Source organism: Carlito syrichta, unplaced genomic scaffold (genome assembly GCF_000164805.1).
Source record: "Carlito syrichta isolate Samal-C Ts95f unplaced genomic scaffold, Tarsius_syrichta-2.0.1 Scaffold312074, whole genome shotgun sequence".
Taxonomy (NCBI): domain Eukaryota; kingdom Metazoa; phylum Chordata; class Mammalia; order Primates; family Tarsiidae; genus Carlito; species Carlito syrichta.
Window position 1 is genome coordinate 126,879 of NW_007256170.1, and position 13,926 is coordinate 140,804.

The following is a 13,926-nucleotide window of genomic DNA, read 5'->3' on the forward strand; positions in this document are numbered from 1 at the left end:
CCAAAGCGCTAGAATTACAGGCATGAGCCATTGCTCCTGGCCCAAAATATGGTTAATACGGATTCATACTTCTTTAGCTATGACCAAGAGCTTGAAGTAGCGATAGCTCCTCCTTTCAGACGATTGCTCCCATTTCCTAATAGTCACACTCAGTTCTTCTTTAACATATATGTCCTCACTTGTTCAATAGTATCTGTTTAGGTTGTCTCCTCAAGAGTACCCTGCTAACGCCACTGTACAGGCAACTCTGTGGAAAATGCCTTCCCGCCCTGCAGCACATTTGGGGCATACCTTCAGTCTCGAATAATAAAGTCCAGAGCACTGGCCAAAGGGTTCTGTTACCAACTAAATCCTTTTGTGTGTCAGATAGGTGTCAGGGATGCCAAATCCTCATGGGGTTCCCTCAGCATCAAGGTAAGCAATTTTGCCAAGAAATGGGATGTGATTATGAAAGAAGACAGATTTTTCCATGTGGCTTGGAAATGGGAACCAAAGGCAGTTCTGAAAGCAGTGCTTCAAGTCACATGAGTGTGGTCATATGGCTGGAGCTACTCAATGGCCTCCCAAGGAAGCTCCGTCTTTAGAAGAAGCCAGTACTCCTTGGAGGTGCCAGTTCTGCTCGTTTTTTAAAATCCAAAATGTGTTTATTGGGATGGTTTCCCATTCATCTTGATTGGGGTGTTTTAGTGTTGCTTCCTCCTGAAGGAACATGCTTCTGTGAGCCTTGCTTTTCCTCCTGTAGGCTGACAGAGGACAGTGGAGCAGCCAACACACAAAACTACTGTTTGTGCATGACTGAAAACCGTGGTGATTTTATAGCATCCTGGGCATTTCCCGTCCATGAAGTAGGAGTTGGGGCTCTGCACCAGGCGCTTCTTCTTGTGCTTCCTCTTCTCCTCTGGAGAGGGATGAAGGAGGTCCTTTACAAGAGGCATGTTCTTGTGAGTAGGTCGTCACCGGCGGAAAGGACTGCTCTTTTGTTAAAAGTCATTGGTCTCCTGACTGTATGGACTTATAGTGGCTGATGCAAAGCTGTGACAGGAAGTCTTTTCAGCTTGGTGGTGAGTCGTATCATTAGCTCTTATCCAGCTACCTTAAAGGTTGGGGTCTGTCATCTTGTCACCCATGACGTACTTCTCTGGCCATCACTACTGATGTGATCAGACAAAAAGAACAAAATCTGCACAATCTCAAACCTACAGATTTTGCACCTCAGAATCGAAAAAATAAAACTCTTTCTAGTTAGCAAAGAGTAGAAAGGATGAGATGTGTGCTTTGAATTAACATTTGTGCCTGAGTGTATCTTTTCAATTGAGGACTTAGTCCTGACTTATACAGGGGGGACCCAAAAAAACCCGGAATTTATTTTAAAATGTGTATTTCTTTTTACCTGTTTAAACTTCAGTCACCTTCAAAGTACTCTCCGTTTCATGCAATACACCTAATTAAGACGCTTTCCCCACTGCTCAAAATAGTCCTTGAACTCATCAGATCTGCTGCCTTTTATTGCTTCGCCAATTTTTGTCTCATATCTTCCATATCAGCAAAGCATTTCCCTTTGAGAACTTTTTGCATCTGGGGAAACAATAAAATGTCACTCGGGGCAAGATCGAGGGGAAAGGAGATTGGGTCATGGGGTCATGCCATTTTTGGCCAAAAACTGCTGAACACTCAGCGCGGTGTGGGTCACTTGTTCATGTAAATCACCCAACATGAAATGGGCAAACGTGTTGAAAGAATCTCCAAGGAATTACTCACTGAAGCCAAACACAGCCTCTCACAACCCTAGCTGGTACACTGATGCTGATGAGTTCCTAGAACACTTACCTAGCGGAGGAAGTCTGTACTGCAAAGGGCACACCCTCCAAAAAATAATTCTGGTTTTTTGGGGACCGCTTGTAGATGGACTTCCACAGCCACTTTGGTCCTGAGGGGGAGAAAAAGGAAGAGAATGTGAATGCAGCAGATGCACAAGTCATTACAAATTGATCACTACCTCTTAGTCCATACTTACCACATACCAGTCACTAATCTAAATAATAATAAATGCTATCATTTAATTCTTACTAACAATGCCATGAAGCAAGAAATATATTTTGTACGTTCCAGATGAAAATACTGAGGTTCATAGAGTTTAGTGACCTTATTATTTATTTATTTTTTGAGTCAGGGTCTCACTCTACAACCCATGCTGGAGTGCAGTGGTACAATCAGGGCTCACCATAGCCTCAACCTTCTGGGCTCAGGTGATCCTTCCACCTCGGCCTCCCAATTAGCTGGGACTACGGGTGTACACCACCACGCTCAGCTAATTTTTTTGTAGAGGTGAGGTCTCGCTATGTTGCCTAGGCTGATCTCAAACTCCTGGGCCCAAGCAATCCTCCTGCCTAGGCCTCCCAAAGTGCTGGGATTACACATGAGCCACCGTGCTCAACTTTAGTGACCTTTTTCAAGATCACAAAGTTAGTAAGCAGTAGATCCAGGGTTTGAACTTTGATCTCTTTGAGTTCCGTGTCCTACTAAATCTCAAATTTTAGTATGAAAACTTTTAAAAATGCAGGTAATGATTCAGTAGGTCTGGAGTGGGGCCTAAGATTTAATGTTTCACAAAATCCCATGCTGAGGCTGCTGATCTGAAGACTTTGAGTACCAATGATATATACCACATTATAATCGAGTCACCAGCTGAAATCTCAGTTTATCTGGCCAAAATTTTGTGAGTTGGTGAAACCAGGGTTAGCTCTGGGAAAAATGTGAGGAAAGTCAAGGCTTTTGTTCCAGGCTTCCTCAGCTTCCTGGGTATCAGCTTCTTCATACCTCCCACCCCAGAAGTCCCAGAGGTCTGAAGCTCTGCTTTCTCTCCTGTAGGATCTGCATTTTTACAGGGAACAAAGCCTTACACTGAAGCAATGACATTGTCATTTGGGGACTTGAGGCAAGAATGGAGAGGAAGGAAAGGGTGTGGGAGGATGTTTCCAAGTTTCTCAAATCACTCATTAGTTCCAAAAAACAGCAGTTGCTGGACTGTTTTATGCCCTCAAGAAAATGTGCCACCATGATGGTCACCAGAACCTTGTTATGACTGGCGAAGGGGAAATGGCTTCCATTGAGTCTATACTTTTGGCTATTCCCCTAAGGAAAGACATGGCTCATCCCCTTCACTGCCTTAATAACAGGCAGGAGTCTGTCTGGTGACGTGGCCAGACTTGTCGGGTGGCTATTTGAATAGCAGATAAACTGAGTGAACACTCAGGGTTGAGGGTACCATCAATGGATGCCAGCCAGACTATCGTGCCAAAGCAAGCTGATTATACAGGCGGATCCCTACTCTGGGGAGGGCTGGGCTGGTGAGGAACTGGAGGCTGGTTCAGCATTCAGCCTAATTTGAGGTCTAAGTAAAAATGTGTGTTTGGTAATGGAGAAACTCATATTGAAAACAGGTGGTGTTTGGGCTTTTGCCTGCTCTCTAAAATGGACCGTCTGAGGCCTACAATGCTTTTCTGTCTCCAGAGTCTCAGCCTTACTGTGGACTTGGATCCCCACTACACTCAAGGCCTGCCTGAGCCTCTATTCTGGAGGAGGTCCCCGAGGGTCATGAGGGACATGGGGTTGGTGTGGAGTTGCAGACCTTGCTTAGTGGCAAGCAGAAAAAGGAATGGGAGCTACCCTTATGAGCAGGAGGAAGCTCAAGTTCTGTCCCACCTGTCAACATATGTGCCCTGAGCTCAATGGGGGCTAGTTACTAAGTGACTACAATAATTACTTTGAGCTTCAACTATATGTCAGGCACCACATGGGCATGTAGGAGAAATATAGCTGGGCTTATATGCTAATACAAAACATAGCCCGGCGTAGTGACTCACGCCTGTCATTCCAGCACAGTGAGAGAGGGCGGCAAGAGGATTATCTAAGTCCAGGGGTTCAAGATCAGCCTGAGCAATTTGGCGAGACCCTGTCTCTACAAAAAATAACTGAAAAATTAGCCAGGTGTGATGGCACACCTATAGTCCCAGCTACTTGGAGGGCTGAGGCAGAAGGATCACCTGAGCCCAGTGGACCGAGGCTGTGGTAGCCGTGTGCATGCTACAGTACTCCAGCCTGGGCGAGAGAGTGAGACTCCTGCTCAAAAACAAACAAAACATAAATGCACAAAACATAATAAGAGCAGACGGTAGCACAACTACCAATCAAGGGATATAGAGAAGGGTTTGCTGGACTCTTCTCTACATTAGTTCTACACACTTGCTATGGTGCAATGGTGGGCATTTTATAGGTAGAACCAATCCATTTGTTCTTTCCTTAGTGCTAGTATTCATTCATTCCATAAACTCTTCTCCAGTGGAGAGAGAGGCCAATCAGATAAGAGGGTGGGTTTGTTTTTTAAGTGAGGGCTGGTTATTATTTGTTTTAACTCATTTTTTCCTCTTTGCGAATTATACCCTTTTTCAACCTGTAGTCTATTTTTAAGTGCAGCTAAGAATTAAGCTAGAAAGTGATCAGATCAAGGGTTACTGCCTATAAACGGAAGATTTATACGCAATACCCTCTGCTAGCCCAAGTGACCTAATTTTTAATATTTGGTCATTCTTGTTATTTAAGGAAAAAAACCACTCACGATTGTACATTGTTTACAACTGGCCAACGTAGGGCTTAATTGGAGTTTTTGTGGGCTAAAGCAATTGGTGTGTTGGTTCCATGGATGTGGGGGTAGGGCTCAGGTTGAAAGGAGGGAGTAATGGTACCCCCTCCTCAGCCAGCCATCACATTCCCCTCTGGAAGCCTCATTTGGATCAAAAGAACTGCTATGTTTAGATAATGCTTGGGTGTTTGAATATAATCTTTAAAGTCCCTGCCTGCTCTAAATTTCAGTGAGTTGATGATCACTCAATGGATTACATTAGTTCTACACAGTTGAGAGGCATAGCCAGGGGGCTTAGGAGTAGACCTTATTGTTAGCATCACTTTTAATTGGGGCTTATTTTAAAAGGCTTTGAATAAAATGAAGAGAATAAATTTGCCGTGAGATTTTCCAGTGTGTTGGGCCACATTTAGCTATCTGTTGGGATTAATGGAATTACTGGGAATATTACCTGCAAGATTTTTCATAGTTATGGTGTAAGATGCTTACTGGAATGCTGTGAATATGGAATCGTTGACACGTACAAATCCTGAGGAATTTGCAGGTGGGTATCTGCTGGGTGTCCAGCAGTGAGCTAGGCAATTCTCTGTATTCAGTTCCAAAGGCTGGACAGTTCACCACTAGTATTTTGTTTCATGTAAAAATAGGGACAGACTCAATGTGGTTTTCTAGCTTCCATCAAAATGCCCTACAGCATAAAAAAGAATGAAATCATGTCCTTTGCAGCAACATGGATAGAACTGGAGATTATCATCCTAAGTAAACTGACTCAGAAACAGAAAACCAAATACCACATGTTCTCCCTCATATGTGGGAGCCAAGTGGTCACAAAGATGGAGATAATAGACACTAGGGACACCAATGAGGGGGTAGAAGGGAAGGAGGTTAGGGTCAGAAACTACCTATGGAGCACAATGTTCACTATCTAGGGAATGGGCCACCTAAGACCCAATCCTTACCACTACACAATATGTCCATGTAACGAATACACATGTGTACACCCTGAATCTAAATTTATAAAAAATGCCCTGCAGCCTTTTTGCCCCTGGGCAGTAAGTGGATCTAAACCTGGAGTTGGATGACATTGCTGTGTAGCTATAGGGGATCTGAGATTGGAGGCCATTCAGTTTATGACCATTTTGGAGTCTTAAGTGCTCATGAAACTGAATGGGTCTTTTTAATTTTGTTGCTGAGTTAGTTGGATAATTAACTTAAATTCCGTTTTGGTCTGGCTGGGGACTTGTGCTCTTGTTTTTGTTTCTTGATAACTTTACTTGATCTTCTCACTTAAATCCTATGATGGTGCTTTTCACAGTGTCCCCCAGGAGACCATTCTTAGGCCATGTTCTCTGACACCCTGGTAAACAACTGAAAAGTCCTACCCCTCATCAGTGACTGGAGAGCAGACCCCTTTTGATTACTGTCATGAATCTTGCAGTTGACTCTCCTGTAATGCTAACGCAAACCAGTTCCTGGAGAACACTTTTCTGTTAAGAAATGACCAGAAATCTGAAGATACTCTGTATTATATGTGACCAGAGGGAGGAAAACTTAGGTGGAAAGTGCTTCATATACCCTTTGGGAAGATTTCCCTCTGTAAGTACATATGTATAAAAATATACATTGTATTGTTAACGCATATGTTATCTGGGTGATTGATACCCTCAAAACCAGGTCTTAAGCACTACACAATCTATGCATGTAACAAAATTTCACATGCACCCCATACATTTGTACAGAATAACAAAGCAAGTAAATAAATTATATATATATGACTCAAAGAAACGCAAAATTTATTTATAAAAATGGTTTATTTATTCTTACATGTTTAAACTTCAGTCACCTTCAAAGTACTTTCTATTTGATGCAATACACCTATGGAGACACTTTTTTCCACTGCTCAAGACAGTTTTTGACCTTGTCAATTTTGATGCTTTTTAGTACTTCTGTCGTTTTTTTGTTTCACCTCTTCCACATTGGCAAAACGTTCCCCTTTGAGGACTTTTTTCATTTGGGGAAACAAAATAAAACAAAAATGTCCTGCCTCTTTTTTGTCTTTGTACAGGGCAGGATCAGGTGAATAGGGAGGAGGGGGAGGGGGTCACGCCATTTTTGGTCAAAAACTGCTGAGAACTCAGCACGAAGTGGGCACGTGCGCTCATAAATCATCTATCATGAAATAGGCAAACAGGTTGAAAGAATTTCCAAAAAAATTCACTGGCCAGGTGCGGTGGCTCACGCCTATAATCCCAGCACTTTGGGAGGCCGAGATTAGAGGATTGCTTGAGCCCGCAGGTTCGAGACCAGCCTGGGCAACTTGGGGAGACCTCATCTCTACAATGAATCAAAAATTAGCCAGGCATGGTGGCACACACCTGTAGTTCTAGCTACTTGGAAGGCTGAGGCAGAAGGATCAACAGAGCCAAGCAGGTCAAGGCTACGGTGGCTGTGAGCGTGCCACTGCGCTCCAACTTGGGTAACAGAATGAGACTCCAACTAAAAAAAAAAAAAATTCACTGAAGCCAAAAGCAGTCTCTCACAACAACACTAACTGGTACACTGATGCCAATGGGTTCGTTGAACACTTACCTAGCTGGGGAAGCCTGTACTACAAGGGAGTCCCTCCTCCAAAAGATAATTCCGGGTTTTCTTGTACCCCCCCATATACACATTGTAGATTTACCTTTTCTAGCATGAACTCACTTATGTAATGAACTGAATAGAGACCATGTAAGTCTTTTATGGTTTCTTTATGCTTTAAAAAAATCACCGTGTAATTAGGCACTCATTTTTAAATTCAGGAGAAGTTTGTTATATTTGCAGGTGAAATTTTTGAAAAGAGAAATGAAGTTTTGCATTTACCAAGTGTAGTGGGTTTTCTGATTTCAGAACAGTATAAACTAGGTTTTTCCTTCCCAATTGTAAGTTAGATTTTAAATAGACGCCAGCCTCGTCTTCTTAAAGAGATAAAGTATTTTCCAGGCAGAGTATTTAAGGTACAACTTTCCTTATAACTGATCAGCATATATAAAAATGTTGTAACAAATGCCTTCCTTGTGTCATGGAGAATAAGTTGCTGATAAAATACAGGAATAAAAATGTAACCACCTGTTCAATAAGAGTTTCAGGAAAGAGGGAGGAGGAGAAGGAAGAGGAGGAGGAGGAGGAAGAAGAAAATGTGTGACTCCATGTGTCCTTAATCCAAAGGCTTTCCTACACCAAATGACCTAAGTTACTAAAAGAAAAGTGGGTGCCATTCAACATATTCATAAAGCTTTCTGCATTCTTAGTAAGAGGTTGCAGCCAAACACTGAGCAATGCTCCTTGGTTTGGACATGCATTGTTCGTGGATTATTTTCCAAAACCAAAGTAAATGAGTTGTTTGAATGTTCTTTAAAAAGTGCTGAGTAGGTCAAAGCTTCAAGGAAATTGATTAAACAGCTCCTAAAACTAAGGAGGGAGATTATATCCAAATTTTATAAACCTAGGGCGTTTGGCCTGGAAGGCAGCTGAAGGTCAGGTCATTTTAGAGAAACCAGCATTTTGTATTCACAATTACTTTGTCCTCCTTTACCAACCTCCTCAGTAACGGATTTGTCAATGACAAGATTGACCTAAAGAATTTCCTGAGAGCAATGCCTTTTTATTGAACGAATAATTATAGTAAGAATGTTAAGATTTGTGTTCAAATTGTATTTTGTTACACGACTTCATTTAGACCTAAAGTATGTGCAGCTTTAACATGAAGTGAGCTCTACGAAGAATTTCATTTTCCCAGGATCTTCAAATGAAATGGATACCTATGCGGTATTGTTTTCTCCCAGGGCTTACTTGGAGTGAGAACAGAGGGGCTATAGAAGTGTGTGCTCCTCTCTTTCTTTGGAGTAGAGATCAAGCAGATAACAACTATGGATCTTCAACCAGCAAAAACTCCCCCCTTCAGAGCAGGAATGTGAGCAGGTCAATTCTTCCAGCTCTTGCTATCCCAATGTCTCAAGTGAAGGCTTTGAGGTAAAAGTTGAGTGTGTGTTTATGTGTATAGATTTAGACAAGCCAGCCCTTTCCACTTTGGTCATGAGCAAATTGGATCAAGAGACTGCTTGCGTATTTTCTTGACAAAGAATATTTATCAACACAGAGCAGGAGTTTTTGAGTTCCCCACTCCTTGCTCTAACCCAATCCTGCCATTGATACATCTCTGGGTACAGCGTTGTTCTACCAGGTGTAAACCTCCTTAAATGTTATCATCTAGCCTGAGTTTCCTAATTGTTTTGACAAGAGTACCATCAAAGTCAACAGTGTTCAGAACACACAGAATATCAGAACGTGCAAGAAAAAATATATACTTATTGAACCAGAAAATCTAGAAAAGGAGCTTGATTTCTTTGTAAGAAAGGAATTAGAGGTGTTAAAAAATAAACTGAAGCACAATACTATTTTCAAGAATTTATTTGAGCAAGAATCGGGCAGCTCCAAACCAAAAGTGGTTCAGGGACTCCACCAAGGGAGCACAAGGGGAAACATCCTATAGGACAAAAACAGAAATAACACAAAGGAGATATTTTATTGGTTACAATTTTACAGTGGTCTTATTTGAAAAGTCATAGTTATATAATTCTGAGTTTGTTGACTGCTTCTGATTGATTGGTTGAATTTACGGTCTGTTTTTCTTTAATATAGGCATTTACCAAAAATGGCTCAAGTGAAGTTTTGCTTATTTTTGCCATTTAAGCAAGGTTAAGATCACTTATGAGACCTAACTGGCTTTCTCTGCTCAGGTATTTTTCAGACCTGGTTTCTATTATTATTATTATTATTATTATTAAGCTGGTGTTTCACTCTGTTGCCCAGGCTGGTGTACAGTGGCACAATCACAGCTCACCACAGCCTTTACCTCCTGGGCTCAGGTGACCCTTCCATCTCAGCCTCCCGAGTGGCTGGGACTACAGGCTCATGCCACCATGTCTGAGTAATTTTTTTCATTTTTTTTAGAGATGGGGGTCTCACTGTGTTGCCCAGGCTGGCCTTGAACTCTTGAGCTTAAGCAATCCTCCGACCTCCACCTCTTAGAGTGCTGGGATTACAGGTGTGAGTCACCGTACCCGGCCCAGGCCCAGTCTCCATTTTAATGTACTTTAACTGAGGTCAGTATCAGCAACCCACTATAAAGTGTCTAAAGTTACTGTTTGCATTTTTGTTCAAGTTTACTGTGGCAAAATCCAATCCATTCTTGGGGCATACATTGTCTTTATAATGTTCTGAGTTTAAAACCTCTTCCAGGTACATTACAGAAACACACTGTGGCCCTTCCTGCGTCCCATCGTCAAACATTCCTCCTTGACTTGAGCTTCTCAGAGTTTTCCTCTTTAACCTTTTCAAGTCCAGTAGTGTGTGGGCTCCACATTCTTTTCTAAATATGCAAAAGCCACCTGTCTGACAACGTGGCCCAGAATTTTTCTGGGGCTCAGTGTCATGCTCAGTGCTTTTGCAGTTTCCGGAATCCACCCATATGTGCATTTATATTTAGTTTCCACCATCAACATTTTTCATCTCTTACATGTTTAGTCAACTTTCATGGGCTGTTGCTTTGACCTTGCAGTGAAGTTCTAAGCATGCATGGGACCCAAAATAAATGATTAAAAGATCACCTGTTCACTGTAGTCAGCAACTTTTTCGATCTATTACATTTTAGCTATGATTGGGAAGAGGAACAGCTCCTCTCCTAATGTCTGCTGGGCGGCGATGAGTCAATGGCTTTTGGGTTTTTGCTCCTCAGGAAAACTGCTCCCCTACAGATCCACACTGGGGCTCCATTCTCTCTGGGGGCAGTGCAGGTTGTGGGACCGGGGACTGCTCAAGAATGCCTGGGCCACAGCATTTGAGAAACGGCCAACCCTCTAGCTGCTTAACTCATACAGAGATTGGTGACAGGGTCTATTTTGGGGAGATCCAGAAAGAGCAGGAAATTGTGCTGCATAGGTTCCTCTCATTTGATAATTCTCTCCATAAAATTTGCATATAATGAACATCCCAAGTAGATTAGCAGAGAGAGGGAAGTTACAAAAGGTGAGCCTCCAGGGGCAGGAAAGTGTGATGAGAAGTGTCTGTGGATAACTCCCTGACAGTGGAATGCTCGGTGTATGTACTGAGCTCTACATATGGGCAACCATATGTTAGCATCCAGTGCAACAGCCTCTGTTTAAGAGGCAGAGAAGGAGAGTGTTTCATGAAACGAGCCCTGGATTGTACTCTAGGAAGGAGAGGTTCATGTCTGTCTTGTTCATGATTATAGCCCCAGTGCCTAGAACAACATCTGACACAGAGTAGAAGCTCAAGCAATAATTGATAATGAATGAATGGTGGGAAGTTGAAGGAGAAGGGTACAGCTTGACAAGCATGCATGTATTCAGGGACTGGCGCAAGCCACAGGGCAGTGGGACTAATTTTAGTCCCCACCTGCTGGTGGAAATCAGGTTCCAAATATTCTGCTGGGCTTGACTGAAAATCTTGTATGCTCCATTTCAAAACTGCAAAAACCAGACAGGAAACATTAAGAGAGAAAAGACCATGTCTGCCCTATTTGCTATTGTATCCTCAGTGCAACAGCATGAGGCACACAGTAAGTGCTCTAAATTATTTGCTGGGCTGGAAGGGCTGGATTCTCACTCTGTGCCACTAATTTGCTGTGAGATAGGTGAATTACTCCTTCTGTGGGCTTCCATTTCTTCACACACGCAATGAAGAGGCTGGGCCTGATGCTAGCAAAATACCCCTTCCAGTTTACATATTCTATGATCAGAGAAGAAGCACTTGATTTCCCATAAATTTGACCGAACTCAAGGTTAGATTGATCTATGGAAATTAGTGACGTAACATGAATAACACGACACTTCCTGCATTACACCATTAAACATCCGCCTTGGCACCTTTGTCCAATCATTTTACACTGATGAGACTTGGGTTTTCATGTGAATTTCAAGTTTACTCTCTGTTCACAGGAAAGAGGCAACACTAACCTAGAAGAATTTCAGTTTGTTTCCACCTAGGGAACCAGCTGAGTGCATGTTGAACTCCCACCTGCCAGGGTGCCAGGTTTGTTGACTGAAGCTCATTAAACCAAAGTGCGGTCCTTCCAAGTTTCCTGAACTGCTGAACAGCTGAGTGAGTTCCTTCTGACCCAGGGAGAATATGCATAGGAGTTTCCTTATTTGAGCCTCACGGTAAGCCTGACTTTGTACCCAAAAGCAGCTCCCTGGGCCTCCAATTGGAGGAATTCCCAAGGAAGAGTTAGGACCACACAGGCTTGATTTTCCCATTTGTGTAAACAGACTCCACATTCCCCATCCCACCTTGCCAGGGGGGCACCAGCTCCTGGCCCCTGATTACTCACGAACTGAGAGCAGAACAAGAGGACGAGGGTATAGTAATCTGCACAGATTCCTTAAGGGAGCAAGGCTGCACTTTGGTGATGGTGGTTTAACTGCACCCCATGTGGAGGCTTAGTTGAGGTCAGTCATCAAGTGACCCAGAAAAAAATATTTGTAACTTCCAAGATTTCTGTTCAAGAATGTGCTGTGGGATCCCCCTGTACCAAGGCTTGGGGTGGCTGCAGCCTGGTGAGTAGCCCAGAGCTGAATGCTGTTGGCATCTTTGAGAGTCAAGGGCAAATAGAATTCCTAGTCTAAAAAGGAATATTAAAGTGAGAAAAGGTGTGAACATGAGGTGGCCAAATTCACTGCGAACTCATACAGGATTAGGCAAGGAGAAATATGAAATTTGCTCAACAAGTGATTTGATCCTGACTTATCCCACTGATTAGGGGGTAACTCTGATAAGGGTCACACTATTTTCTTGAATTGTTCTAGTTCCAAATTGAATTCTTACCTCACTTACTTATGTATCATTTGGTTTCTACCCTGTTTATCTGCTTCCCTTAAGAATCAGAGGCAGCTTTCTTCCCTAGCTAATTTTCAAAGCAGAACCATTTTGAAAGACCCTTTCACACTGCTAGCAGCAGCAGGAGGCAGCCTGGCTGCAGGAGGAGGGCTGAGCCTCCAGTTCTGGTTACTGAACTATTCAACACGACAAGTATTTATGGGGCACCTGTGTGCATAGCTCTACGGGGCTACAAAAGAGAGAGAAAGGCTGGCTCGGTCCTTTTTGCTTGGCCCACTCCACTCCCAGGGCCTTGGGAACTTTAAGGGGTAAAAGGGAGCAAAGGTGAGAACCTCAGAACAAAAAGGGACATGTGGCAATTAGGAGCTCAGAAGCCTTCTATAGAAACTGCAAAATGGAGGGGTCCTTTTAGAGATCACTGCCTGTGCTTCCCAAACTGGGGTCCACAGACACTCAGGACTCCAGGACAGTGTGCTAGGGGTGGGGTGGGGTGGGACAACACAAGGAAACTTTATGTCTTTGTATTTAAAGATTTTTGGTTGGAGAATAGAGTCAGGAAGAGAAGATTTTTTTGTCATTGGGGAGAGCTGTTATTTTTATAGTAAAACAAGCACATATGCATTTAAAAGCTGAAAACATGAGATTTCAAAAGAAACCTCATGCTTATGGCAGGCTGCATCAGATTATGTTCTGAACCAGCCTCCCCTAACACTCAAGTGGTACTTGGATAAGCTTTCAGTGATATTTTAATGTGGAAATATAAGAAGCTCTAAGATGAGTATATGACCCGGTGCTGTCTGAAAGAAATACAATGCGTGCCACATGTATAACTTAAATGTTCTAGTAGCCAGATTAAAAAAGGACAAATGAAACAGGTGAACTTAATTTTAGTAATTAACAGATGTTCTTTAATTCAACAATCCAAAATATAATTTCAACATGTAATCAATATTTTAATAATTACTAATGAGCTATTTTAAGTTCTTTCATTCATACTGTCTCTGAAATCCAGTGTATTTTAACTCTTACCACGTATCTCAATTCAGACAAGCCACATTTCAAGTGCTCAATTGCCACATGTGGCCAGTGGCAACTATATTGGACACAGCTGGCCTCACGTGTTCATTTTACCAATGAGAAAATAAGGCCAAGCCCTGAGGTTATCATTTCTTGTCTGTCTTCCCAAACTTTCCACCACAGAACTTTGGATTCTTATCCCACCTCCTTACTCTTTCCTTCATTTATGGGGTGAGCATTCTCCTACCTTGAGAGGCAGGCAGACCTTCCATATCCTCTCCAGAACCACTTTCCCGTCACCACACAAACTAAGGAGCTCTATGCTATCACCTGTTGCACCAGGGCTCTGTCTCCCAGGCTTATAACCCAGACGA

The 13,926-nt window shown here is 42.7% G+C and overlaps 1 protein-coding gene across 1 annotated transcript; it reads right to left on the bottom strand.

Moving 5' to 3' along the window:
- Positions 1–683: 683 nt before the first annotated feature.
- LOC110596671 (40S ribosomal protein S27-like) lies at positions 684–941 on the bottom strand. The gene has a single exon (XM_021718323.1). It carries the CDS (start codon positions 933–935, stop codon positions 684–686), a length of 252 nt encoding a protein of 83 aa, XP_021573998.1. The 5' UTR covers positions 936–941.
- Between the last annotated feature and the right edge of the window lie 12,985 nt (positions 942–13,926).